This window comes from Danio rerio, chromosome 11 (assembly GCF_052040795.2).
Source record: "Danio rerio strain M-AB ecotype USA chromosome 11, GRCz13ab, whole genome shotgun sequence".
Taxonomy (NCBI): domain Eukaryota; kingdom Metazoa; phylum Chordata; class Actinopteri; order Cypriniformes; family Danionidae; genus Danio; species Danio rerio.
The window spans coordinates 5226432-5253897 of NC_141031.1; the positions used below are offsets into that span (position 1 = coordinate 5226432).

General features: G+C 36.8%; 1 protein-coding gene across 2 annotated transcripts in view; it reads left to right on the plus strand.

Moving 5' to 3' along the window:
• The window catches only part of ptprga (protein tyrosine phosphatase receptor type Ga), a 514388-nt gene that overhangs the window by 92516 nt on the left and 394406 nt on the right, over window positions 1–27466 (plus strand). The window contains exons 1-2 of one of the 2 annotated variants that reach the window (XM_087272537.1): window positions 14330–14443; window positions 26010–26102. Coding sequence is in view for 1 of the 2 variants with exons in the window: in NM_001329864.1 (NP_001316793.1) it covers window positions 26010–26102 (93 nt within the window). In the remaining variant the exon portion in view is untranslated. 2 annotated transcript variants of the gene reach the window in all.

The following is a 27466-nucleotide window of genomic DNA, read 5'->3' on the forward strand; positions in this document are numbered from 1 at the left end:
CAGCACATGTTTTTAGTTGCATTTTTGTATGTGTAGCAAACGCTATGAATAAAGTGCGGTAGTTTAACGTGAAGTCTTTTTTTTACAGGTTCTACCATAATTTTAAATGTAAAATTCTGGCAATCAGAGCTGTCAGTTTTTTTACCCTTAATTTTACGGATTAGTTTTTTACAGTGCAAATTAATTTCGTAAATTATATTATAAAAATCATCTGTGGTTTCAAGAGTTTTACAGTTAAAAATATGGTAGTAACTGTAAAATATATTTTTATTTTAAATTGATATAAAACTCCCGGATTTCATTCAGTGTTATTCTCTATTGTTTTGAAGTACTTACATCTACACGTTGTACATCTTAGCTGACCACATTGTGCACACAAATTGGTAACTGTTAAATGTGCGTCTTCTCTAAATGTGTATGTTTCTGTACTGGGGGAAAAGTTGTTTGTGATCAGCATTTTTTATCATATGGCTTTCTTGTCAACTCATACTTTATGGTTGTGTTTTTATCTTTTTATCGTTAGCAATGGTACAATGTGTAGATGTTAGTACTTTAAAAAAATGATGTATAACACTATTAATTAATGAAACATGGTAGATTACTGTAAAATCTCTTTTACACTTTCTACCATATTTTTAATTGTAAAATTCTGACAACCACAGCTGCCAGCTTTTACTGTTAATTTTACATTCATTCATTCATTCATTTTCTTGTCGGCTTAGTCCCTTTATTAATCCGGGGTCGCCACAGCGGAATGAACCGCCAACTTATCCAGCAAATTTTTATGCAGCGGATGCCGTATTTCCAGCCACAACCCATCTCTGGGAAACATACACACACTCATACACTACGGACAATTAAGCCTACCCAATTCCCCTGTACCGCATGTCTTTGGACTGTGGGGGAAACCGGAGCACCCGGAGGAAACCCACGCAAACGCAGGGAGAACATGCAAACTCCACACAGAAACTACCCATCTCTGGGAAATGTTAATTTCACAGATTTTTAAAATGTATTTTATTTTATTTTTTGTACGTTTTTGTGCTCGTGGAAAAGTTATGCATGACTTCCAGCATGACTTTCTCGTCACATCTTTATAGTTGTGTTTTTATTTCTGGTACAAAGGATTAATGTGTACATGTTAATACTTTAAAACAATAGTGTATGACACTATAAATTAACAAAGTACTGTAGTTTATCTTAAAATGTTTTTAATAGTTACTAACACATTTTTAAAAATTTAAAATAATGGCAGCCTCAACAGTTTTACTGTAAATTTTACTGATCTGTTTGTTGTTTGTTTTCAGTGTACGGCCATATCGGTAACTGTAAAAAGTGTGTCTTTTCTAAATTAGTATGTTTCTGTGCTTGTGGGAAAAGTTATTTGTGATGAGCATTGGTTTATCGTATGACTTTTGTACGACATCTTCATGGTTGTGTTTTTATCGTTGTAGCAAATGTGTAGATTTTAATACTTGAAAACAATAGCGCACAACACTATAAATGAATTAAATTCTGTAGTTTACTGTAAAATCTATTACGGTTACTATCATATTTTTAACTGTGCATTTCTGTAAATTAACTATACAACAGACAGTTTTTACTGTACATTTTGTGTAGTGTACACAAAAATGGGTAACTGAAAAATATGTGTTTGTCATTAGCACAGTTCCCTAAAACCTGTGAATGTTGTTAAATATGAAAAAATTCTCCTGTTTAAAAACACAACGGCACCCTAAAACTTTGCACCTCTGTCAGCAAAGACACGTCTGTGACAGAATTAAACTCATCTCTGTCAAACTAAAAAGGTCGGTGATGACTGATTGTTTAAAAAAATACACAAATGAGACTTAAAGAAAGAATCCAAGTGTGATAAATGGCATGAATGAGAATCTGATGCAGGAAGTGCGGTATCTACCATGGTGATTTATTCATGCAGAAGATCTGTGAAGCATATTGCAGAGGGCAAAGAACATTCGCAGTTTCACAGAACACATGGCGGCCTGGTTGGGATCCAGCCCTTCTGTGAAAGCGTTGTTCGCGGTATGCGTTTTTGTTTCAATCCATAACGCAGTCCTCAGTAAATATGGATCTTTTCCATGTATTTTTATTTTTATTTTGTTGTTTTCCGATAATAGTTTATTCTAAATGCACACTATAAATCATTTATTAAGCATTAGCAAATAGTTTTAGACAATTATTTGTTAGGCATTAACTCTACATTAGTAAGCAGTTCATAAATACATCTATAAATGCTGCATCTTGACTTAAAAGCACTTATTTAATGAGCTTAATGATTGTATTGTCAAACTTGGTTATTGATGAATTTATTATTACATGTTATTATAATTTTTTGTAAGAGTTTTTTTTTTTTAGATTATTAACCCATTTTGTGCTTAAATTATTTTATATGGTTTCATATAGCCTTGTTAAGGGTGTCCTATATGAATATGTTTTGCATTTATGTTCTCCAAGTTTTAGATTTTTTTCAAGAAAAGCGTATTTGAATATGCAAATATGTCGTAAGAAGCCTTCAATGTAAACTTTGAATAGGAGGAGAGCTTTTGGCCTTCTAACTCAAAACAATTGCTTTTAAAAGATCGATTCATATTCATAAACACATGTATTGTGTTTAAAATTAGAAAACCGTTCCATATGAGCCTCCCGAGAATTATCTATCATATGAATATGAAAACACAAAGAACTAATCCATTTGTCTTTAAGTGATTAAACACACACTAGTTTCCCTAACAGACTACTGTGTGTCAAAAAGAGAAATTACGAAGTTATATATTAAAAATATTATATTACAAATATTGTAATAATTAATTAGAATTATTAATTAATCCAAATAGTAAAATATTCCCTACACCACAGCATAATCCTAAGAGTAGAGAGTATTTGTTCCCACACTACAGAGTTAGAGCAGTCAAAGAAAAAAAAATATCATAGTAAAAAGTAAATACTGGTGTTAATACACAAACGTAAGTACATACCACAATGGTAGAGTAACATCTAACAAAACAAGTATTTTCAGCAAATCTCACTGCAGACTTTTAAAGACATCTGACAGAGTCAAACAGCAATCATGCATGGTGTGAAGCATTCAGTTTCAGAATGGCGCACTGTGAGTCACGTGACAAGGACTGACTGCTCGACTTCATACTTAGTATGGAATATACACATTTCTAGTTTTTTTTTTAATTAACAAATGTATAATAATCGTGATAGTTCCTCAGACTTAATAATAATAATTATTATTAAAATTGATTGATGTAAGGTTTCCATACCATACAGTTGACCAGCTAAACATTAAAGCACAATTTGCAGCGGTCGCCTGTTTTCCCATTGTAATCTGAGCTATCCACTGCACGCACATTGCTATAAAGACACTATCTGAAGATGAATTTGCATGCGTGAATCAGAAACATTTCCATTCAATAAATGTGCAAATAAAATATGATGCACAAACTTATTGATGATTCCTACTTGTCTTTCTCGTGATAAATAGTGGGCAAAATCTGATATGAAGTGGGGAAAAAAAGAAGAAAGAGATCATCAGACGCTGGATTCGAGCCGAGTTCATGCTCGAACGTGTCAATACATGATCACATGCGTCTTACGAGGTGCGCCACAGAGACTGCTAAGGGTACTGCAACATTTTACAGATATAAACCACATTATTTCTTTTTTTAATGCACTCAGTGTGATGTTCAGACCCAACTGTGTTACCCGCATCAGCTAAACTCTCCCACTCTATTTTTTTCTTTTGTTGTAAATTCCGGAGAACAAACTTGCAAATAACACCGCTTTTCTCCGGTCTACCTCCGAAAGCAGCACCTCCATTTCACATTCTGTTCAAAGTTTCTCTTTTTGCTTGATTTTGCCGTTGCTTTTTCGTTGGGTTTTGCCATTAGCATTGTCATTAGCATATTTATACGGGGGAGGAGGCAGGGAGGGGTTTTGTGCTCGTGCATGTTGCGCTCAGTTTCACGTTCATTCGGATGTACAAAAGAATATGCGTGAGATTCGGCGTACGCAGTGTTTCATACATCTGAATTTTTTTCTGCGTACGCACATTTACAGCTTTGTGCGTACACAATGTTTTAGTAAGATTTCCACACAAGTCTTCGTACATGAGGCCCCTGGTCACTGGTCGCCACTGCTTCGCCTGTTCCCCATCATCATTATTATTATTATTATTATCATTATTATTATTATTCATTTATTATTATTATTATTATTATTATTATAATTATTATTATTATTATCATTATTATTATTATTATTATCATTGATTATTTTACAACCGGAATCTATAATTGTGCATCCATTTTTGGTAGCTGTATTTTTAAACCGATTACTACTGTAGAGTTAATCCTTGACAAAATGATGAACTCACAAGTTGCTAATGCTTAAGAAAACGATTCACAGTGTGCAGTTATTACCTTATTTCTTGTTGTTTTGTTTTGCCCACCCCAAACTCATATATTCACAAACACTATCGTTCCCGCTTTCTCTGGGTAATCAGATCACAAAAGGAAACTCGTGTAGCCCAGGGACTGTTGTGTTGTTGTTGTTTTTTTGTGAACTTTGGCTGTGCGTGTATGTAATGAAATTCTCCGGTGCAGCATGCAGGACTAATGAAGCCAGCAGAAAGCATAATGCAGTGCCTGATAGACTCCAAGGAGTTCTGGGCAAACTACAAGAGAAAGAGAGAAAGAACGAAAGAGAGAAAGAGGTACAGAAGAGAGCTTTCCTGGCATTCGGTACGAACCTCGAGGGACTGAACTCCATGGCCAGTTCTAGCTTTTGTATGCAAATAGAAGCGAGGGGAAGTAGAGAGCTATTTCGAGGTCTTGTCTTTTTTTCCTCTCTCGTTTCCTGTGGGCCTGAGTTCCATGCCCAAACGTCCTGCCCCGAGGCGCCCCCTTTTCCACACACTCCGCACACAAACACACGTCCACTGGAGCGGCGCCAGCGTCTCCTCCCAGTCACAGTTTTCTCTTTTTTTTCTCTCTCCTCATGCTGACTGACTGCTGTCTAATCGAGGCTCTTGCAGTTGGCTCCGCCAGCGTCTTTAGCATTCTTAGCGCCCTGCTAGGAGCGTGAGGGTTTGCTAATCATGAACAGGTGCAAAAATGATTAAGCACCTCCTTCCCTGCTTTGCGATTCGCACACATGACCCCCATGTATCAATTAAGTAGGTTTGGTTGTTTATTTTGCACGTGTTCTTCTATTTTTAGAGAGCGATAGGATGCGGTGTGTGTGCGTTTGAACTATGTTTGCGTTCGTGAAGGGTCTTAAGTTGGATTAGCCGGCAACAACAAAGATAGTCTCTATGGGAATTAAGCATGAGGGAATGCAGAATTGGTGTGTGTATCCAAAAGCTGTAACGGGCGCAGGTGCAGGACGGCAAAACAACAATAAACGGAGGAGGAAATAGATGGATGTGCTTACCCTGAAGTAGAAATGCTAGAGTAATGTATTTACAAATGCAAGTCAGGTCGAGATTCTGCGTAATGAAGGTCTGATTAGTAGAAATGGCCTCTGTTTTTGTAAATTTAATTTTTTGGAGCTGTAATTGAAACTGTAAAACCCAAAAAGTTAAGGTAACTCAAATCCTTTGAGGAATGGCAACAAACCATTTAAGTTCAAAAGCTAATCCTATTGAGTACTGAGAACTTAATCTATTTGAGTAAACGAAGCAATTTGAGCACAGTAACACCCAATAAATGAAGAGAACTCAATCTAACTGAGTACTGTAAAACCCAATAAGTTAAGGCAACTCAAACCATTTGATGAAACCGATTGCAACAAACCATTTGAGTTAAACTAATCTATCTGAGTACTGTGAACTTACTCCATTTGAGTTGAAGTAATGAGGTAATAAATTAACTCAATACCTTCAACACTGAGTTCAAAACTCTTTTCAAATAAGTAGAATTAACTTTCAGTCAATTTTGAGTTTACGACACTCATTTTACATTTACACTTACATTTGTAAAAACGGTCCCACTTTATATTAAGTGTTCTTAACTACTATGTACTTGCTTCAAAACATAAATACAATGTACTTACTGTGTTCATAATGTATTTGAGAACACTTGTGGTGCTGTTGAGTTGGGATAGAGGTTGGGTTATGGACAGGTTTGGTGGTGTGGGTAGGTTTAAGGGTGGGTTAAGGTGTAGGGAATGGTCAGCAGTGTATTTACAAATGTAATTACAGAAGTTATTTACAGATGTAATTACATACAGGTATTTAATTAAGCATAAGTACACAATAAATACATGTATTTACACAATAAGTACATTGTAACAAACCAATAATTCCTGTGTAAGTACATATTAGTTAAGGCCACTTAATATAAAGTGAGACCGTAAAAACAATTAACTTAACCCTATCGATTTGTATTGGGGGAACATGAATGGTGTGAAACCCAGCATTTTTTACAGTGTGTGGTGTTTTTTTTTTAAATATGCCAACATAGGCTCATTCTAAAAAGGTAGCCCTATATACATTTTTGGAGGTCACAAATTATGTAGCCGGAGATATGTATGGCTGCATTTCATCTTTAAAATGAACACTATGATGCTGTTTCTTTCACGCTTAACAGCTGAACGCTTACCTCTGTGCTGTATATCGCCAGACTTGTGACGTGGAGCGGAGTTGGCCGCGATGACAGAGTTTGAGTCTGCTGAAGAATGGCTCCAGAAAGCAGGGAAGATAAAAACAAAAGGCAAAAATATAATATCAAAAACAAGTAAACAACAGGGTGAGAATGTGGTAAAATCTGTAATCGTGCTAAAAATCAGGCTGCCATGAGGGCTTTTGTTTTTTCTGGATTGCTTTTGAAAACGCTGTTGGTTTGGTTTAGACCGCGGCCTCTGGTGGAGTTATACGAGAACAGCAGGCGCGAATTGCACTTTGAGAGAAATTTGAGATCCCAAAAAGAGTATACAGCGGCCTCTGCGGGACTCGCGGACACAAAAACTGAAAAAATATACCTACTGGGACATATTTGGCGCTCTCCATAAATGTATATAGGGGTATGTTTTCAGAAAGAAGCTGGGTTAAAATATGCTCTACAAGCTCCATTTCACATGTCATTTTGTTATGGAATGGTTGGGAGGTATAATAGTATTTATCATTAATGCAGAATAAATTTTCAATCATAAATAATGTCATGTATACAGTAAAATGTAAGTAAGTGGGTGTGGTTTACTCAAATTCACGTGAGCTACTCATGATACTGAGGGAAGCATTTACTGTAAGATTAGGTCAGCAATCTGAGGTTAATGTTTACCTGGAATTTATATTTACTTTTTAAACTTGAGACTGTGAAGTAGTGTAGGGTCATTCTTGAAAGATTCGTTCATTTTGAATAATTCTTTTATATGCGACCTCTCAGGAAGTGATTCGTTCATTCACGCATGCGCACATTTGTACAAGTGGAGGTGAAAATTTGTCAGAATTAGCTGGAAAAAGATTTGATTTGACTACTGCGAATGCAAGTACAGAATAACTCGGTGTACAATATGCCTCACTTTTTTCCAGCGCTACAGCCTCTGTCGACTAACAGACTAAAACATATGAAGTCCTTTTAACTTTTACAGTATTTAAGTTTATTTATTTTCTGAAACTATTTAAATGACTTTCCTCGTCAACACATACTTATAGTTTTGCTTTTATGTTTAATCCACTTAAATAAATTTGTAAAAACAATTAAGTTAACAGACTGAAACATTTAAAGTCCTTAAAGTTTTTGCATTATTTAAGTTTTATTTATTTATGTAAACACTTTTTGTTGATTATCTGTAACTATTTAAATGACTATATCGTGAAATATGATGTTACCGTGAACTAAAATGACTTTAACGGTGAAATAGAATTTTAGTTATACCACTCACCCTTACCAGTAACAGTTTATGTTTGGAAGCCTGATTTAAAGCACAAATGCTAAGTAAAACAAATCAGAAAAGTTTTTTTTTTTTAAAGAAACTTAATTGGAGAAATAAAACAACTGCTAAATCTTAATACGAAATTATTATGAAAACTAAATAAAAATATATTTACACACATTTATATAAGTAAACAAATACATTGAAAGATGGCCTCGACGTATTCCATGCGAGGCTAATCATGGGTTTAATTTTTAAATGAATAAATCTGGATAAATAAATGAATAGATAAGTTGGTCCTTGTATATTCATGGCAAAAACACTGTCAACATCTTGTCTTCCCTATAGCAAAACATCTTCCAAAGCGCGCGTCTGCTCCGGTCGACATGTCAGGTCATGTGGAAGACACCAATGAAAACCCTCATGGCCCACAGCACACATCAGAAGTGAATCAACCGGCAGAAATAATCCATAATTTGTCTGACAATAGGGCATTTCCTCATCAGGCTGATAACAAACTGTAAACAGTTATTGGCCGATACTATTATGGCTGCCACTATATTGTGCGTGAATTGTCACTTATGCAATGCAAACAGCTCCACTGTCTATAGTCGGTGCTGTGGTGTAAGAAACACAGATTGTATTGTAGTCTTTTTTAAAGAGATTAGCTTTCGGTTTGCCAGTCAATTTTGTGACCCACTTTAATACGAGCTTCAACCCAAATTTGTGTAAAATATGGAAATCATGCACAAATGTAAATGCGCATTTGAGGTTTGTGTGCTTACTAGGAACCACATAAACCTCAAGTTTATTTATATAGCACATTTCATACACAATGGTAATTCAAAGTGCTTTACATTAAAAAAGCAAAGATTAAAAATAATTAAAAACAGATTGAAATGTGTTAAATCAGGTTATAAAAGAAGGAAAAAGAAAAGAAAGACATACTAGTGCAATCTATCGGACGTAGCAAAGTGCTTATTCAGTAAAGGCACAGCTAAACAGATGTGTTTTCAGTCTTGATTTGAACGTGCCTAATGTTGGAGCACATCTGATCATTTCCGGAAGCTGATTCCAGCAGCGGGGGGCGCTGTCAGTAGCTGAAGGTTGATTCACTCTGCTTTGACTGAACTCTTGGATAGTTCTAGGTTTGTATTCAGTGAGCATATCTGTAATGTATTGAGTTCCTAGGCTGTTTAGTGATTTAAAGACAAGTAAAAATACTTTAAAATCTATTCTGAATGTAACTGGGAGCCAGTGTAAAGACCTGAGGACAGGTGTGATGTGCTCTGATTTTCTGGTTTTGGTCAGAATCTTTGCAGCAGCATTCTGGATGAGCTGCAACTGTCTGTCTTTTTGCGAAGACCAGTGAGGAGGCCGTTGGAGTAATCCACCCTGCTGGTGATAAAAGCATGAACAAGTTTCTCTAAGTCTTCACTGGAAACAAATCATCTAACCCTACACACACAAAAAAAAACACATTTATTATTAACTGATAATCTGAAATTATAATTAATGTGAAGGGTTTGAAAGCTGTTGTTGTTTTAACATCTGCAAAGTTTATTGCCACTTGAAACTGTATAGTGCAGTGGTTCTTAAACTTTTTTCATCAAGTACCACCTCAGAAAAGAACGGTCTCTCCAAGTACCACCATAATGACCTGGATTGAAATACAGTAGCGTATTTGGCCAGATGAAGCAACTACTGCACTGCACAGTTAAAACACGAGGCAGATTAAATCCTATTATTAAAAATATTTATTGTTGTCAGCCACTTTAAACATTATAAAAGGTTTGAACATTAACACTGTAAATGGCGAGGCAGTGGCGCAGAAGGTAATGCTGTCGCCTCACAGCAAGAAGGTCGCTGGTTCGAACCTAGACTCAGTTGGCGTTTCTGTGTGGAGTTTGCATGTTCTCCCTGCGTTTGCGTGGGTTTCCTCCGGGTGCTCCGGTTTTCCCCCACAGTCCAAAGACATGCGGTACAGGTGAATTGGGTAGGCTTAATTGTCCGTAGTGTATGTGTGTGTGTGTATGTTTCCCAGAGATGGGTTGTGGCTGTAAATACGGCATACGCTGCGTAAAAAAAAAACTTGCTGGATAAGTTGGCGGTTCATTCCGCTGTGGCGACCCCAGATTAATAAAGGGACTTAGCCGGCATGAAAATGAATGAATTAACGCTATACTGTGCTTATATGTAAAAAACAAACAAACAAATAAAAACGAAGCTTCAACTTTTAAACTAAAATATGCTTTAAAAGGATAAAAATTAAGGGTTACTGTGCTTAAAAAGTAAAAAAAAAAAAAAAAACTTCTGTACTTAAAAGTAAAGTATTATCATATAGCATCTAATTCATCAACAGCTGGAAATGTTGCCTGGACCTTAGAAATATAGGCTATATGTAGGCCCACACGGAATCTGCGCGCATCATTGTCATTAAGGTATGTATTTACTTCTGTAAATTTATATTTATTCAGTTTATTCACTAATATTATTGAGATATAATAACAGTAATATTAAAATGTTCAAATGATTGATTTACAATATAGTTTATAAAGTGATATTTTCTGTCTTTTAGTGGATATATTATATAAGAGAGTTACTTTGTTTACCAAATAAGTGGATCTCATTGGATTTGCATTGTAAACGTTAAATAAAAGTTAAACATGTATTACTTGTTCATTTAATATATTGAGTTTTTAGTTGTGATATTGCTAAAATCATTCAGCATAAATCCAGATTTTTTACAAAATTTTCTGAAGAAATAGCACTTGTTCGATCCTCGGCTCAGTTGGCGTTTCTGTGTGGAGTTTGCATGTTCTCCCTGCATTCACGTGGGTTTCCTCTAGGTGCTCCGGTTTCCCCCACTGTCAAAAGACATGCGGTACAGGTGAATTGGGTAGGCTAAATTGTCCGTAGTGTATGACTGTGTGTGTGAATGTGTGTGTGGATGTTTCCCAGAGATGGGTTGCAGCTGGAAGGGCATCCGCTGCGTAAAAAATGTGCTGGATAATTTGGCGGTTCATTCCGCTGTGGCGACCCCTAAGCCGACAAGAAAATGAATGAATGAATGAATGAATGTAGCATATGATATATTTGATTCCTCCACGTACCACTGGAAGGATGCCCGCGTACCACTAGTGGTACATGTACCACAGTTGAGAAAAACTGGTTTAGAGCATTTTTTGAGTCATGTTTTTGGCTTTTTTCTGATTACTGTGCGTCAGAAAGATCCTTCGGAAAAACAAAAGTTGGATCCTGCCAAAAATGTGATTTGAGATATATGGGAAATCTAAATGCCATCTATTGTAAACGTACTTTCTCCTTCCCCAGTAATGAATGTACAGTGGGACTGCACCCTCCCAGTGCATTGGCCAATCATTCATGTCGTGATTCTAACCTAATTGGTCAGCATCGTGGATGTAGCCGGACGCTGCTTTTGTGGACCGAAGACAGTCTAGTTCATTTCTCTTTCTCTCCCGGTGGACTATCTTAAAGGGCAACCATCATTACTTCAAATTATGTTATTATGTCTAACAGTGTCGCCTGGCGCTGCCAGCACCATTTTTCTTTCTCCCTCTCACTGTCTCTCCCCCTTTCTCTTTCTCTCATTCCCTATTTGACATACACACACACAGAGTCACTGCTTGTCAGCTGCTTAGGCGCCTTCCGATTTAATAACAGTCCATTTCTCTCATTCTCCTCCTCTCTCGCTCCTTTGGACTCCATAAACAAGAGACCTCCTGTCTTGTCCTTGAAGTCATTACGATAGCTGCTTAGCCACAGGACCCTGATGTAGACATAACAAACGCTACAATGGCTGATGTCTCGAGACCTCAAAGCCTTTTGTCCTGTTAGATTCACAGTGTGGCATGTTTTTAATCACAGCGTGGAAGGGGACGCAAACTCCCATACCAGCACTTGACGACTCTACAGACGCTGATATTGAAATGCGTACAAGACTCAGGAGGGTTTTGCACACTCCATGCAAACCCGTCACCTCTGCTTACAGCTGTGGGAGCTGAACCGCGGCTGGCTGAAGCAGCTGTCCGCTGTCGGCTGTTGGCCTTGCTATGTGGCATCTGTTACGGATATTTCTTCTCATGTGCCTTGACCTTCAAGCCTCTCTTGAAGAGGAATAAAAAAGACCTGTTCTTCATTTCACTTTCTTGCCCTCCTTTTTTTCTCTCTCGTCTGTCTCAACAGAGATAAAAGCACACCAATATTCCTTTCAACCTACATGCCGGCGATTCCAGAGCCCTGTCTGGCCCAAGAACAAACTAGAAAACAGGCCCCAGCCTTTTAAATATGTTGTTTCAAAAACCCACTCACTTTCTTTCGGCTTAGTTCCAGATTTATCAGGGGGTCACTACAGTGGAAGGAACCACCAATTATTCTGGCATATGTTTTAATGTGGCGGATGCCCTTCCATTTGCAACCTAGCATTGAGATTTCTCTAAGCACTGCGAATGTCAGTACAGAATAACTCTGTGTACAATATCCCTTGCTAAGTGAAACAGTCACTTGTTTAGCACTGCAGCATCTGTCAACTATTAGACTGAAAAAAAGTCATTTAATTTCTGACTATATTTAAATTTAGTGATTATACTGTGAAATGTATTGTTACCGTGAAATACAATTACTCACCCTTACCAATAACTAGGGCCAGACAAAATCTGCAGACTTTTTTTGCTATTTCTGTGAAGAATTTTGGTAAAAATCTTCAGATTTCTGCAGAATTATTTTGGGAGTATCATAACCTTAGTATAACACCCTAATATGTGAAATAAAAATATTATCTTTTTAACTTTTATTTAATGCTTAAAATGCAAATCCAATTAGATTCACTTTATTTGGTAAACAAATGCTTAGAAAAATATTACTGTAAATTACAGAAAATATTACTGTACAAACTGCATTGTACATAAATCAGATGAACATTTACATATTAGTCAATAATATTACTGAAATCAATTTAAAAACTGAATGAATATAGATTTACACACATTTACTCAAGTAAATAAACAGAATTAATGATCGGCTAAAAATCTGCGGAAAATCTAGGGAATTCTGCGCGCACAGATTCGGTGTGGGTCTACCAATTACCAATAAACAGAAGCCTGATTATAAATGAAATTAAGCAGACAAAGTATATTCTCAAAAAATAAAATAAAATAAAATAAATAAATTTGGAAAATTGGACAAAAAAACAACTAATAAATCTTTATTTTACAAAATGTTTTCAAATTACAGTTGTGGAACCCTGGGAAACCCATACATTTGCTCCAATTCATGTCTTTGGACTGTGGGGGATACTGGAGGAGAGGAAGCCCGCTTGTACATAGGGAAAACATACAAACTCTGCACTGAAATGTCCCCTTATTCATTCGGGACTCGAAACAGCAACCGTCTCGCTGTGTGACTGTGGACTGGTTTCCATATTTAAATCACACTTTACTGTATCTGAATAAAATTGAAATCAGATTTAGCCATATTCTTGTTTTAAGGATAATATCAGTGACTAGATCCTCTGAGCCATGGGTCTATTGTAAGATCCTTTATAGAACTGAAAATTCATTGAACCAAGGAATGGTGGCCTACCTACTGTATACCTTTTGTCCTGAACTCTTAAGGGATTTTAACATTTGAATTAGTTAACCCTGGGTCATTCTTAACATTTGTGTAAACTAATTTTCCTATGTGAACAGGCCCTTTTTGAAAATAGCGGTAAATTCATTCCAGCTATTTTTCTGAAAGAGAAGTTGTAACATTAACGGTAAATACCGGAATGCTGCACTATGTGAATGCAGAAGGAAGATTGCCGGAAAGAGCACGTTCACGGTTAGAACACGCTGACGTGAGTCGTCTACTCCAGCCATTCATACGCATTAACATCCGTGCTGTTTATGAAGATAAAAGCCTTTGAATATTTTCCCAGACACATTTAGCTGCTAGATGTTAGTCAGATAACATTTCTATGTTCCTTCTTAATGCTAACTGTGTAAATACATATCGATAAGTTGCATATGATAAGCCGTTGTTTGTTTACCTTCAAGCTCTGCTTCTTTCAGTTGCTTGACGCGCCCTGTGTGCACATGAAGCAGCCGGTGAACACCAGCACACACACATATTATGTACATCTCAACATGCAAAAGTGTTTCTCTGTATGTTATTTTTGAAATTGTCCACAATACTTACCATCCACAGAGTTTGTAATGTAGTCAAGTGTTTACAAATACAAATGCAGCAAATTTTTTAGCTCTGAGATCATAAAAATGCTCTAAAGTCATTAATAGACTGCGTTTTGATAAGCCAAACATTTTCTAGTGATAAAACAGTGTTCATTTCCATCCTTTAGTTATTTTAAGCATATATTTCACTTACTATGTGTGTGGGACTTTTATTTTGAAAACGCGAGTTCTTGTTTACTGTGTGTTACTGGGTAACGACAGCGTGAGGCATGTTCAAACTCGCTTCAGGAGGCAAAACGCAAGATGTACTGATTGCACACTTATTCATCTCCATTCTGAGGTGGCATAAGGTATGTTTAGTTATGTATTTTCTTAGTTTATTATGTTTATTGTTAAATTTTATGCGTGTGTTTCACCAAACACATGTAGACTGCTGAATCATGTCAAATCACTCAGCTCAACTGTCATATGTTCATGCAGAGGTTGATACCAAAGACTGTAAAAACTGACAGTAGGTCCTGGCTGATTTCTTTTACTGTAGCTTCAACATACAACGCAATACACTTCTGTCACTCTCTTTTGTTATTTTTTAATTATGATTTAGCCTTTATCCACATCAGATCTGGTGAGCATGATAATGTTACTCTGAATTGATTATAATATATATAACGTTTTATATATATATATATATATATATATATATATATATATATATATATATATATATGTGTGTGTGTATATGTATATTTTTTATTTGAACTTTTAACAAGAATACAAGAACCTACAGAAAAGGTACAAATCCCATAATAAAAGAGGTAGACAAAGGAACACGACAAAAAGAGAAACAAAGAATTATGCCAGGAGGAATATAAATTACAAAAAACACTTTAAATCTATACATATATACGTCACAGTGATGTTTAAAAGGTCACAAACAATAATAGAGGTAAAGTTGGTTTTATATTCGGATATTCAGACATTGTCCTTAATAATATAATTTCAGAAAAGTATTCTTTGCAAATTAAAGAATAAATTGTGAAATCATGTTAGCAGCCAAAGACTATCAAAGTACAACCATGTTTACAGTCAATTAACGTTAGATAGTGTTGATGTTGTTTTAAATTCTGATCACGGTATTGTAATTACTCGTAATATAACTTGCAAACTCCACCTGGCCAATCAGAGTAATTCAGACAGTTGTGTAATAATGAAAAGTAATGCATAGAACTTTAAAGAAAGATGACCCTATGTTAAGTATTGTGCTAATTACACACATAATTTACATTGTCTACTTTAACCTCTATACTTTACATCTTTGCTAATGGATAAACTGAGATTATAAAAAATTACTATGCTACTGAGTACAGATCCTTTATGCTATGGGCCTGTTTGTCAATATGTTAAAGATGTCATAGCCATTTTTATGGTCAATGTTTCTTTCATCTTTCCTTATGTATTCATGCTTTCTTTGCTGTCCCCTCCTATTTCTGGACAGATTTAGGCAACAGATGTTGCTCCATGTGTAAAAGCATGTGCTTCTTCACATAGGATGATAGTGTATACTGTATATATGTATATGTCCTGGATGTGCCCACAGGGTGAATGCCCTTCAGGAGAGAACGAAGGAGAATATTAATGAGTCCATTAGGACACGCATACACATGCTGACCCCTCCTGTCCAAAAAAGACAAAAGCAAAATCAAGGTTAAGTGCATGAATGTGGACGCCTGATGAGCATTATAATGAAGTTGGAGCAAACTTGAATTTCAAAACTACCTAAGCGTAACAATTAAGCATGAGAACAGATTTTACCCTCAGGCTGAAGTCGCCATTAATAACTGAGCATTAATAACTGAGTGTCAGTCAGAATTGAATTGTGGACACTTAAAGCCCCTTTGTTTTCATCGAGAACTTTCCACACTAGCTACCTAATCAGTCATTTTATCTAATTATATTGTGCTTAATTTTACACATGGTGTCTTCAATCTCGGTTGCAATTAAATAGTCAAAAATAACCTAAAAAGTATCATATTCATCACAGTTAGGTTCTTGAAGCCATTAACAACTCAAATTACCCTGATATTACGATGTGATTCCAGCCTTGTACAATTAAAGTTCATTTCTGAAAGATTCTGGGGTCTTGTGTAGAAACCCTACGCCCAAAACAGGGAATCTTAAATCTGGAAATATATTAGCATTTTCAGAAACACTTTACAATAAGGTTCATTAGTTAATACATTTACTAACATGAACTAATCATGAACAACACATGTACAGCATTTATTAATCATAATTGAACATTTACTAATGCATTATTAACATCCAAGTCCATGCTTGTTAACATTAGTTAATGCACCATGAGTTAACATGAACTAATAATGAACTACTGTATTTTCATTAACTAACATTAACTAGCATGAACAAATACAGTAGCAAATGTATTGTTCATTGTTTGTTCATCTTAGTAAATGCATTAATTAACATTAACTAATGAACCTTATTGTAAAGTGTGACCGCATTTTCCATGTCTGCAAGCTTTCCAGGTATTTGTACTGCTGTGACTACTTTGTTCAGTTCACCCTATTCTTCACCTGGCTTAAATAAATTGAGAAATATAATTTTCATGTTAACTATTTCTGTGACTAATATATTTTAAAACTAAAAATGTGCATTAACTGTCTGTGAATAATTCAGGTATGAATATTTTTGTCATTAACACCCTCTAGATTTAGTATGGCAATGTTGATGTATTTGGTATAGATCTGCGATTCAAAGCTACACAAATTCGTGAATTCAAAACACAATTCAAAAATGCACAAATCCAATTCATCAATTCAAAACATGATTCAAAAATACATAAATTAAATTTGCAAATTCAAAACACGATTCAAAACTACATAAATTAAATTCGGAAATTCAAAACAATATTCAATAATACACAAATCCAATTTACAAGTTCAATACATGATCCAAAAATACACAATTCCAATTCATAAATTCAAAACACGATAAAAAAATACACAAATCTAATTCGTAAATTCAAAACACGATACAAAAATACACATTTAATTTGAAAATTCAAGACACGATTCAAAAACACGCAAATTAAATTCGTAAATTCAAAACACGATTCAATAATACACAAATCCTTTTCATAAATTTAAAACATGATTCAAAAATAAACAAATCCAATTAGCAAATTCAAAACACAAATCAAAAATACACTAATTAAATTCGGAAATTTAAAACAATATTCAATAATACACAAATCCAATTTACAAGTTCAATACACAATTCAAAAATACACAAATCCAATTTACAAGTTCAATACATGATCCAAAAATACACAATTCCAATTCATAAATTCAAAACACGATTAAAAAATACTCAAATTTAATTCTGAAATTCAAAACACGATACAAAAATACACAAATTTAATTTGTAAATTCAAAACACGATTCAAAAACACGCAAATTAAATTCGTGAATTCAAAACACGATTCAATAATACACAAATCCAATGCACAAGTTCAATACATGATTCAAAAATACACAATTCCAATTCATAAATTCAAAACACGATTAAAAAATACTCAAATGTAATTCGTAAATTCAAAACACAATACAAAAATACACATTTAATTTGTAAATTCAAAACACGATTCAAAAACACGCAAATTCAATTCGTATATTCAAAACATGATTAAATATACACAAATCCAATGCACAAGTTCAATACATGATTCAAAAATACACAAATTCAATTCATAAATTTAAAACATGATTCAAAAATACACAAATCCAATTAGCAAATTTAAAACATGATTCAAAACTACACAAATTAAATTCATAAATTCGTAAATTCAAAGCGTGACAAAATGGATTTTGTAAATGTGAATTGTGCTGTGCATGTATGCCTTTTATTTTGTAATTGCATTATTTTTGAGACTGATCTGGCTCCATAAAAAATCCTCATCTATGTTAATTCTTTATGACCTACTTTCTTTTTTCTGTTGAATACAAAAGAAGCTATTTTGGAAAATGCTGGTTGATGGTTTCCATTAACTTCCAAAGTAGAAAAAAAACATTAATATGAAACCGGATGAGTACCAACATTCTCAAAAATAACTTCTTTTGTGTTCAACAGAAGAAAGAAACTTAAATATGTTTCAAAAAAGTTGATGATTAGTAAATTACTGTATGACAGGGTTTCATTTTTGGGTGGACTGCCCCTATAGTCATCTGTACATAAATGTGTGTTGATCACCAGGGGTAGTTAGCATACAGACCTCTTTCTGTTTCATTCTGAATAAACTTTTTTTGACACATACTTTCATTAAGCGATGATCGGGCCATCCTCCATAAAAGCAATCTCTGAGTGGCAGTTAGACGACATTGCATGACTCCTCTGAGATTTGTCTCGTTGAGAGTTCCGGAATCCACATCTGAAAATGAAGCCCTCATAACTCTCCTCGTTCGAGCGTTGTTTCTGTGGAGACAGCCTGACAAAAAACGTCAACTCCCAATATCTTCCTCATAAAACTCTGCAGCTCTAATAGAGGGATGTAAATCAATTACGTCAGAATTCATTTCGAAGAGCCGGGCTAGATGGAACCCCTGGCGCCGGAGATTTGATCACAGAAGGCAAGCGTACACTGGCATCGACTTGCAGTTGATTTTAGAGTTTGAAAGATTGTGTTTTAAGCGAGCAGTGCTGCTTGTTTTTGAACAATATGACTTTTTTTCATGTGGTGCGTGTGTGATGGTAGCCCAGCTTCTTGATCGTGTGTGTCCGCCTGTATGTACAAAGGCTCTTTGTGCATATTGAGCTGAATTGATGGTGATTGATTTCGACAGGGTCTGGAGCATTGGGGGCTCTGTGTGTGCGCGCATGTACGTGTTGACATCTCTGCTTGGTGGGGTGTGTGTTGATAATCTGGCTGTGAATTTATGTTCCAATGGTTGCTGGATTTCTCTTGGTAACTTCCTTCTTTCTGTCCTTTCCTCCTGCCTTTAAAGAAGGGCAGGCAACGGAGTTTTCTCCACCTCGCTACCCAACATAGGGGCAGTGGGTGTCAAACTCATTTTTGTTTTTAGCTTGCCCCATATACCACAGAAATGAAGCAATCAAAGTGTGTGTGTGTTAGAGAGAGAGAGAGAGAGAGTGCTCTCAGCAAGCATTTGTTGTGTGTGTTTAAAAGAAGTCTTATAGTCATCAAATAGACGTATAAACATTGACAGCTTGGCTAAAACAAGGCTAAATTTCGGTTGTCTGTGAGAATCTAATACAGGGATGCCCAAACTTGGTCCTGAAGGGTTGGTGTCCTGCAAAGTTTTGCTCCAACCCCAATCAGACACACCTGGGCTAGCTAATCAAGCTTTTACTAAGCTTGCTAGAAACATCCATGCAGGTGTACCTGCCGGACACCGGCCCTCCAAGACAGAGTTTGGGCACTCCCAGGGCTCAACAATAAGGACTGCCCGATGGCCCGGTGTGAGAGATGCTCAGGACAGTAGACAGAATTGTTACTGGCCCGATCGGGGCAGTGCTGCCTTGTCACTAAATTTTTATAGATGGCAACATGACCGCGACATTAAATTATGAGGCTAAAGGAAATTTCTGTTTCTAACTTCGTGGAAACATTTAAATAGGTACAGCATGACGAAAAAAATGAAGGTAATGTTTTTCTTAGTTTCTTAGTTTTAAATCAGCCACCTTTTGTTTTGCAATAAAATACGTGCACGTTTTCCATACTGCTATATTTTACTGCTAAATATTTTTCAAATATTTCAATTCTACAACTACTAACATTATTTTCATTCATTCATTTTCTTTTCGGTTTTGTCCCTTTATTAATCTGGGGTCGCCACAGTGGAATGAACCACCTGACATTATTTTGTGAAACATTATTTAATATATGTGGCTAACTTTTTTATTTCTTTTATGGGGCCAGTGAAAATTTTGGCAGGGCAAGTAAAAATCTGAACCACTGGTCCAATCGGGCCAGTAGAAAAAATCCTTAGCGTTGAACCCTGACTCCTGATCTAATAGATGCCTGACAATAGCCCAAATCTAGACTTTTCACCAGATACACAAAATTGAATGACTGCTCATTTGAAGTCTGTCTAATATGTATATTTGAAGACTTACTCTAGTTATTAGATTTTAATTGACAGCCAAATTGAGCCTTGTTTTAGCCAAACCATCTATGTTTAGATGTCTGTTGGATGTCTATTAAACTCAACGTTACTTGGTGGGCATCGTTCCTGTCAGTTTTGCACTTTAGTGGACATGGTTGCTTTTGTAACTTCATCTACACTCACCAACCACTTTATTAGGTACACCTTACTAGTACCAGGTTGGCCTTTTGCCGTCAGAACTGCCTTAATCCTTTGTGGCATGGATTCAACAAGGTACTGGAAATATTCCGTAGAGATTTTGGTTCAAATTGACATGATAGCATGCAATTGCTGCTGATTTGTCGGCTGCACATCCATGATTCGATTTCTTCTATTCCACCACATCCCAAAGGTGCCCTATTGGATTGAAATCTGGTGACTGTGGAGGCCATTTGAGTACAGGGAACTCATTGTCATGTTCAAGACACCAGTCTGAGATTGTTTGCGCTTTGTCACTTTGCGTTATCCTGTTGGATGTAGCCATCAAAAGAAGTACGCTGTGGTTATAAAGGAATGGACATGGTCAGCAACAAATCTCAGGTAGGCTGTGGCGTTAAAACTATGATCAGTTGGTACTAAAGAGCCCAAAGTGTGCCAAGAAAATATCCCCCACACCATTACACCACCACCACCATCCTGATCCGTTGATACAAGGCAGGATGAATCCATGCTTTCGTGTTGTTGAAAAATTGTAGCCTCCGTTTCCTGTTCTCAACTGACAGGAATGGCACCCGTTGTATTCTTTTGCTTTGGACCATTCTCTGTAAACCCTAGAAATGGTTGTGCGTGAAAATCCTAGTAGATCAGCAGTTTCTGAAATACTTAGACCAGCTCATCTGGCACAAACAACCAAGCCACTGGTTGCCTGAATGCATTGAGTTGCTGCGGTGTGATTGGCTGATGAGAAATTTGCCTTAACCGACAGATGTACCTATCAAAGTGGCTGGTGAGTGTGTCTTTAATTGTGTGTTCACATTTGTTTATTTATTTATTTTTTTACAAAATATACCTTTTAGCAAAACCTGACCAGCCTTTTTTGGGATTAATTTAGTGACCTGTTGACCTTCATGTTAATAAAGCGTTAATCTTCAATGTGCAGTATTACCAGAATGCATGCAAATGTATCACTGGCATGTGAAAGTATGTCAAAAGAGTCTCACAGAGTTGGTATATACTGTATAAACTAAAGAGTTGAGTTCGCTAACCGTACAGGAAGTGCTTCTGGAAGGTTTAGTGACTCAACATTGGCCATATGGATCCATAATCTCGTGCGTAAGCATTGATCAGAAGGGTGAAAAGAACAGCAACCAGTCAGCCTGATGTGGAACCAGGCCTGTACTTAGGGAAAATCATTTAAAGCACTTCAGAGCTTCTGTAGTTTCTTGGTAGCTCAGTGGAAGATGCTAACACATATGGTTTAGGCCAGGTTTGTCCAACTTGTAAGACCTTTTTTTTTCCCGTCGACTTGTTAAACTCTCAGTTTCTCTTTCTTAGAGGATCTCTCCAGGCACTTCTGTGCATCACAAAACACTGACAACTTTGCAGCCCTGTGGAAAACATTGCAGTTCTTTGTATATGTGTTGTGCCAAGTGAACAAGGTGATTTTGCCCTATAATGTAGTTGTGTAAAGCAATAATGCTCCATTGTTAAAGACATCGGGATGAGGGAAAGAGGTCCTGGAGTACTAGGATTTGTAGTTGTTGATTGTTGTTGGAGCTGATACTGGCCAACGGCAAAAACAAATTCTGGCAGGATTGCTTTCCTTGAAACAAGCGACCAAGCGTGGAAACTAGGTAGACAGGTCTAGAAGAGATCTCTGAAATAAAAAGTGTCTAGAAGAAGTTGACCAGCTGCTGATGTATAGACTCTTCGCGAAGGCTAAAGGAGCATGCAGAGTCTCTCCGCGGGAGCTACTCCCAGAAAGTATGTTTTGGAGTGTTGTTAAGAAAGGGAGGGATTCATTGATGGATGAACAGGGATACAGAAGAGGGAGGGAATGATTGAGGGGAAGAGAAAGAGAGCATGAGTGACATATCGGGAGGATAGTGACTAAGCCCGGCATGCCGCATTGCATAATTACATTTTCTGTTCAAAGAGTATCGGCAATCAATAATGTAATTCATAGAGAAGCCATAGCATACCCTCTCATTGGCATTCACTGCCATGCCCGAGCCGCTATCCCGAAGAATTAGAGCAGCGAGGAGCAGAAGGCAGTTTGTCATTGAAACAAAAAGTCACCCATTGTTCATATCAGAATATACTTACCCAGCATGCTCAGAGAGAGAGAGAGGAGCCTTGTAAATTGCATTATGTTTTGAGTGATGGCTTTTAGGCAGTGTGTCCTTGTTACCATAGTGTGGTCAGCACATCGGCAGGTTTGAGGGGGGAAAAAAAGTGGCCCATTTCTCGTTAACATCCTGATGCGTTTTTTCGTAGTCTTTTTAGTGCTTTCTTCAGCTCTTTTGCTTCCTTTTTCATTTTTGCTTCCTTTTTTTTTTGGGTCAGTCTAGATCTAAAATGGCAGTCACCCCCCAAGTCCTGCCACAGTGTGTTTGAGAGTTTGGATGTAGACGACAGCTGTGAGGCTGATCTCACATCGACTCTTCACCTTCCAGTTCATCCCGGACATCCCGCAGCCTGGAGCCAAGGGGTCGAGATCGCCTCTGATAAACTCACACTGAGGCCACAGGGTGCTGGGATGTGTGCCATCCTTCCTAACCCCTCCGGTCCCTGTTGCAAGTCGGAACAAATTCTCAGTCAACCCAGCCATATCCTTGGCATCCTTGACAAGCAAGAGGTTTGGCTTTCTAAGCTAATGTAAGCTCGCCAATACTCTGCTGTTGTAATTTCACTGCTAATTCGAGCTTCGAGCAAGTAGTCAAAGGGGTCTAAAACTTCGATTGGGTTGAGTCTAGATTTGTTCAGGACTCCGGTGGAGCAGCTCATGGTTTCAGACTGCCAGCGCCCTGTCCGCAGCCTCTTTGCTTCAGCACTTAGCGCTTTAGCCCTCCGCTCACCGGCCAATCAGGCCTTGTTTATTTATTTAGCCCCTCATACATGTTTAATGAGGGAGGGGGAAACTGATCCCAGAGCAGACAGGCTGTAAATACCGCTGTGTGGGGGGCTGTTTTTCTCTCTAATGGAGTAGGGTTTTTTTGAGCCAGATTGGTTTATACAGGATTTAATGACTTGGTTCAGCCAGGGATCGCAGGCTAGTGTGTTACCGTGTTTGGCTTGTGCGTGAGCGTATGCGATTGTGTCTTGTGATTTGTTTTTGTGCCTCGAGTTGTGAGCTGTAGTTTGACCCTCATGATTTGTGTATGTTTGTGTACTCACGAGGGCTCCATGTAGTTGTCAGCTAACATTGATTTTTTTCTATGGCTGATCCTAATACAGATATCTAGAGAACAGGTGTAGGATGATACAGTTTAATTACATTTAAAATATGATCAGTTAAATTTAAAACATGCAATGTTGTTTTTCTTTTTTACAAATAAGCCAGTAACACTTTAGTTTAGGTCACGATTCATGCTATTTACTACTGGATTATTACCTACCTATTATTAAGATATTCATTTGTAGCTATAAAGTATGATCTTATTCTGCATTCCTAATCCTACCGAAAACCTAAACTCAATTTCTACCTCACTAACCAGTAATAAACAGTCAATTAGTAGCTTATTAAGTTGGTAGTGCAAGTTTATGGTTTGTTAATACTGTGAATTGTGACCTAAACTAAAGTGTTAAAACTAAAAATTAACTTTCTTACTTGGTAGCACCGGTGCTCCCAATCTGAAATATTTAGGAGCACCAGAAAAAATTTAGGAGCACCAGAAAAAATTTAGGAGCACCAACCAAAAATGAATGATATATTGACAAGTTGTATATTAAGGGTCGAATAGCTTAAATTTCGGGCGCATATGCGACCAAAATGGTCGCAATTTCGAGCCCTGTTATAGATTTGTAAGATCATTTCTTGCCAGATTTTGAAGCTTACACATTGATTGATCGATTCATCCATCCATTGTTTTTATACCTCCAGATTTGAGCTGTAGTTCAACCCTCATTATTTGAGTATGTTTGTATACTTACTTTCCTAGAGATGGGTTGCGGCTGAAAGGGCATCCGCTGCGTAAAAACTTGCTGGATAAGTTGGCGTTTCATTCAACTTTGGCGACCCCGGATTAATAAAAGGACTAAGCCGACAAGAAAATTAATGAATGAATGTAGTTTTCAGACAATATAGTTTTTTTTTCAATAGCTGATCTTAATACAGATTAGGGCTGCACGAAAAATCGAAAAAAGATCACGATCTTGATTCGACCCCCCCCCACACGATCTTAATCCAGCATCTCTAAAATTTAGCCAAGTACGTTGTCAAGTTCAAGAGAGGTGCGTAAAGGCGTTCATACAAGTCTTCACATTGTTTTGCATATGTTGCTCAGAAAGAGTTACATATCGTATTTAAAAGGTATAATTCAACCAAAAAATTTACTTCTGTCTTAATGTAATGATGTATTCGCGGCCTCGAAATAAGTTTGTTTACTACTGAGAAGATGTGCGCTTGCCTTCAAATGATGTGTGAACAGAACCTGCATAGGCTGTGAATAACAGGTAATAAAGTTGTAAGTACTGTTTAGTTTGTTGCACCGATTGACCGCTTGAGAGGCGCGTGGGAAGTATGGTTTGCATGTATATGTTTTTTTTTCAAAGTAACTGCAGCCACGACACGAGCGCACTCGGCAGTGAAAGCGAAACTAAAAGCGCGCACATCATTTATATGATCATATCGCAGTTATGATTTGTCTAGCATTTGATATGTTTTTCTTTCAAAGTGAGCAGTGTTGTCAGCCCAATTGGGTGGTTTTGAATTTGATTGTGCAAGTAAAAAATGACATTGGCATTGACATTTTGAAACGTAAATTTTATATGCAACTTATTTAACCATGTGCGGCTACTCTATTTAATTAGTAGTGACCATTGCAAATTGTAAATCACGTGGGCTAATAAAAATACAATTAATTAAAATATTAATCTAGCATTTTGGGCATTTTTTGTGCGGCTTTGGGCGAGTTTTGGACAGCTTTTGGGCTGGAAAATATTGGCTGTATCTGGCCACACTGATAGCGGACACATTGTTGTGCATGAATAAATGTTTAACAGTGTCAGTGTAACTACTCTAGCTTAGATAATGTTGAATATAATGGAAGAGGGTGTCTAATAATAACATGTCTGATTTTAGTGAAAAACATGGTCTAATAATGTTGTCAATGACAGATTGCAAGCATATGTCTCAAACACAATAATTCAACTTCAGAATTATGAATAGTTGTATTCTGATGTCATCACTTCATAGTGCAAAAACAACCCGGACAAATTTAAAGTCTGTTCAAGGCCACCATTTAAAGTCTGTACAATATTTAGCATTTTAACCAACAGTGGAACTACACATAGGCCTAATATTATTATTGTTGTTTTACCATATGTTTCACAATAATAATAATAATAGTTTACTTATATTAACCTTATAATATAATTAAACTTATATTATATTATAAATTACCCCCTCCCCCCAGATATCAAGAGAACAAGTGCTTACACAGGATTGATTGGTTAGTTGGTTGGTTGATTGATTGAAGAAAGCACAAAATTGGGCCTGAAGCTAACCCACAGCTTATTTTGTCAAGTTTCATACTGTGTTTTAAAACTCTATCTTTATATATTTGTTCTGTTTCAGCATTGGCTGAGGGGGATAAATCGGAGAATCATGATCGGCCTATCGGTGACAGACACCGGCGAGCGGCTGAAGAGTCCTACTGGGCCTATTCAGGTGAGCAAACCGCACTCGCAGAGACACTTCTGAAGGAAAACATTTAAATTTCTCTTCTGCGACAGCCAGCACCAGAACACATAAAGTTTCCTCTGATAGACAGCTGGTCTTTCATCCAGAGCTGTCCACCTCACCCCTAGAGGCCTCGCCTTAGGGTCTCCCCTGGCTTTTGCTTTCATGAATGCTTTGCTGCTGAGAAAGTGACTCATGTTGTCCCTCTGAGCAATATTTGCAGAAGAATAACATTAATCTTTAACTGTGCCATCGAGCCGGAGGCTACCAATGATATTTATTTTATTTATTTAAATGCTTTCCCCTTTGCCTGCTGTGGATTTCTGTTGTTTGATAGCTTGACGGGTGGGTTCTTTCACAGATGTGGCAGTCAACAAACACTCCAATGCCTTGCACTTCTGTGATCTTGTGATCTTTATTGTATTTTTCCACAAAGTCTACCCTTTAATGTCATTCTAAGGTTCGTCCAATTTATTGTGAATTTATACAGGATTGAATGACTTGGTTCCGCCAGGGATCGCAGGCTAGTGTGTTTGGCTTGTGTGTCAGCATATCAGATCAGCTTGTTATTTGTTTTTGTGCTTCGACTTGTGAGCTGTAGTTTGACCCTCATGATTTCCATTGGGCTCCATGTAGTTGTCCGCCAAAATAGATTTTTTTTCAATGGTGTAGGATAATATATTTTAATTAAATTTGAAATACAGCTAGCTAAATTGCAATATTGTTTTTTTAAGTATATTCAATAAAAGGATTGCACATAGGATTGACTGATTGATTGATTGATTAATTGACTGATTCGATTTTATTTGATTCAATTTCAATTCCATTAATTAATTAATTCATTCATTCATTGTTTTTTATATATTTATTTTTTTAATTGAACTTTTAAAGCTTCGTTCACACCGGACGAAGATGAAGACGCGCATAGACATCCTGCGGTGCAATACGTGCGAATGAGACTGCGCAAATGATCCGCGATTCATGTGGATGAAGTGGAGTGTTGGAAAATCTGAACTTCAGCAGACATTCGTACTGCGTTAACCAATCAGGAGGTTTCTCTTGTAGGTCTGTGATTATGACGTAGCACTTGTTATTGGTATCTCAAGGGGAAATCCTCTTGGCAACACTAGGCAACAGTTCATAAAACTGGGCACAGCTGAAAGTTCCATCATCCAGGTATAGTTTCTGGAAGATTTGATGTGTCCACAGTGCTGGGTGCACCTCTGGAAGTATCTAATTGACTCAGACACAGCGCCGAACGAATCTACGCTGTTTTTCAGCCTTCCTAAAGCACATAAACACAGATATTGTTTCAATAAAATCCATGTTAGCCATTTAGCTACAAAGCTGGA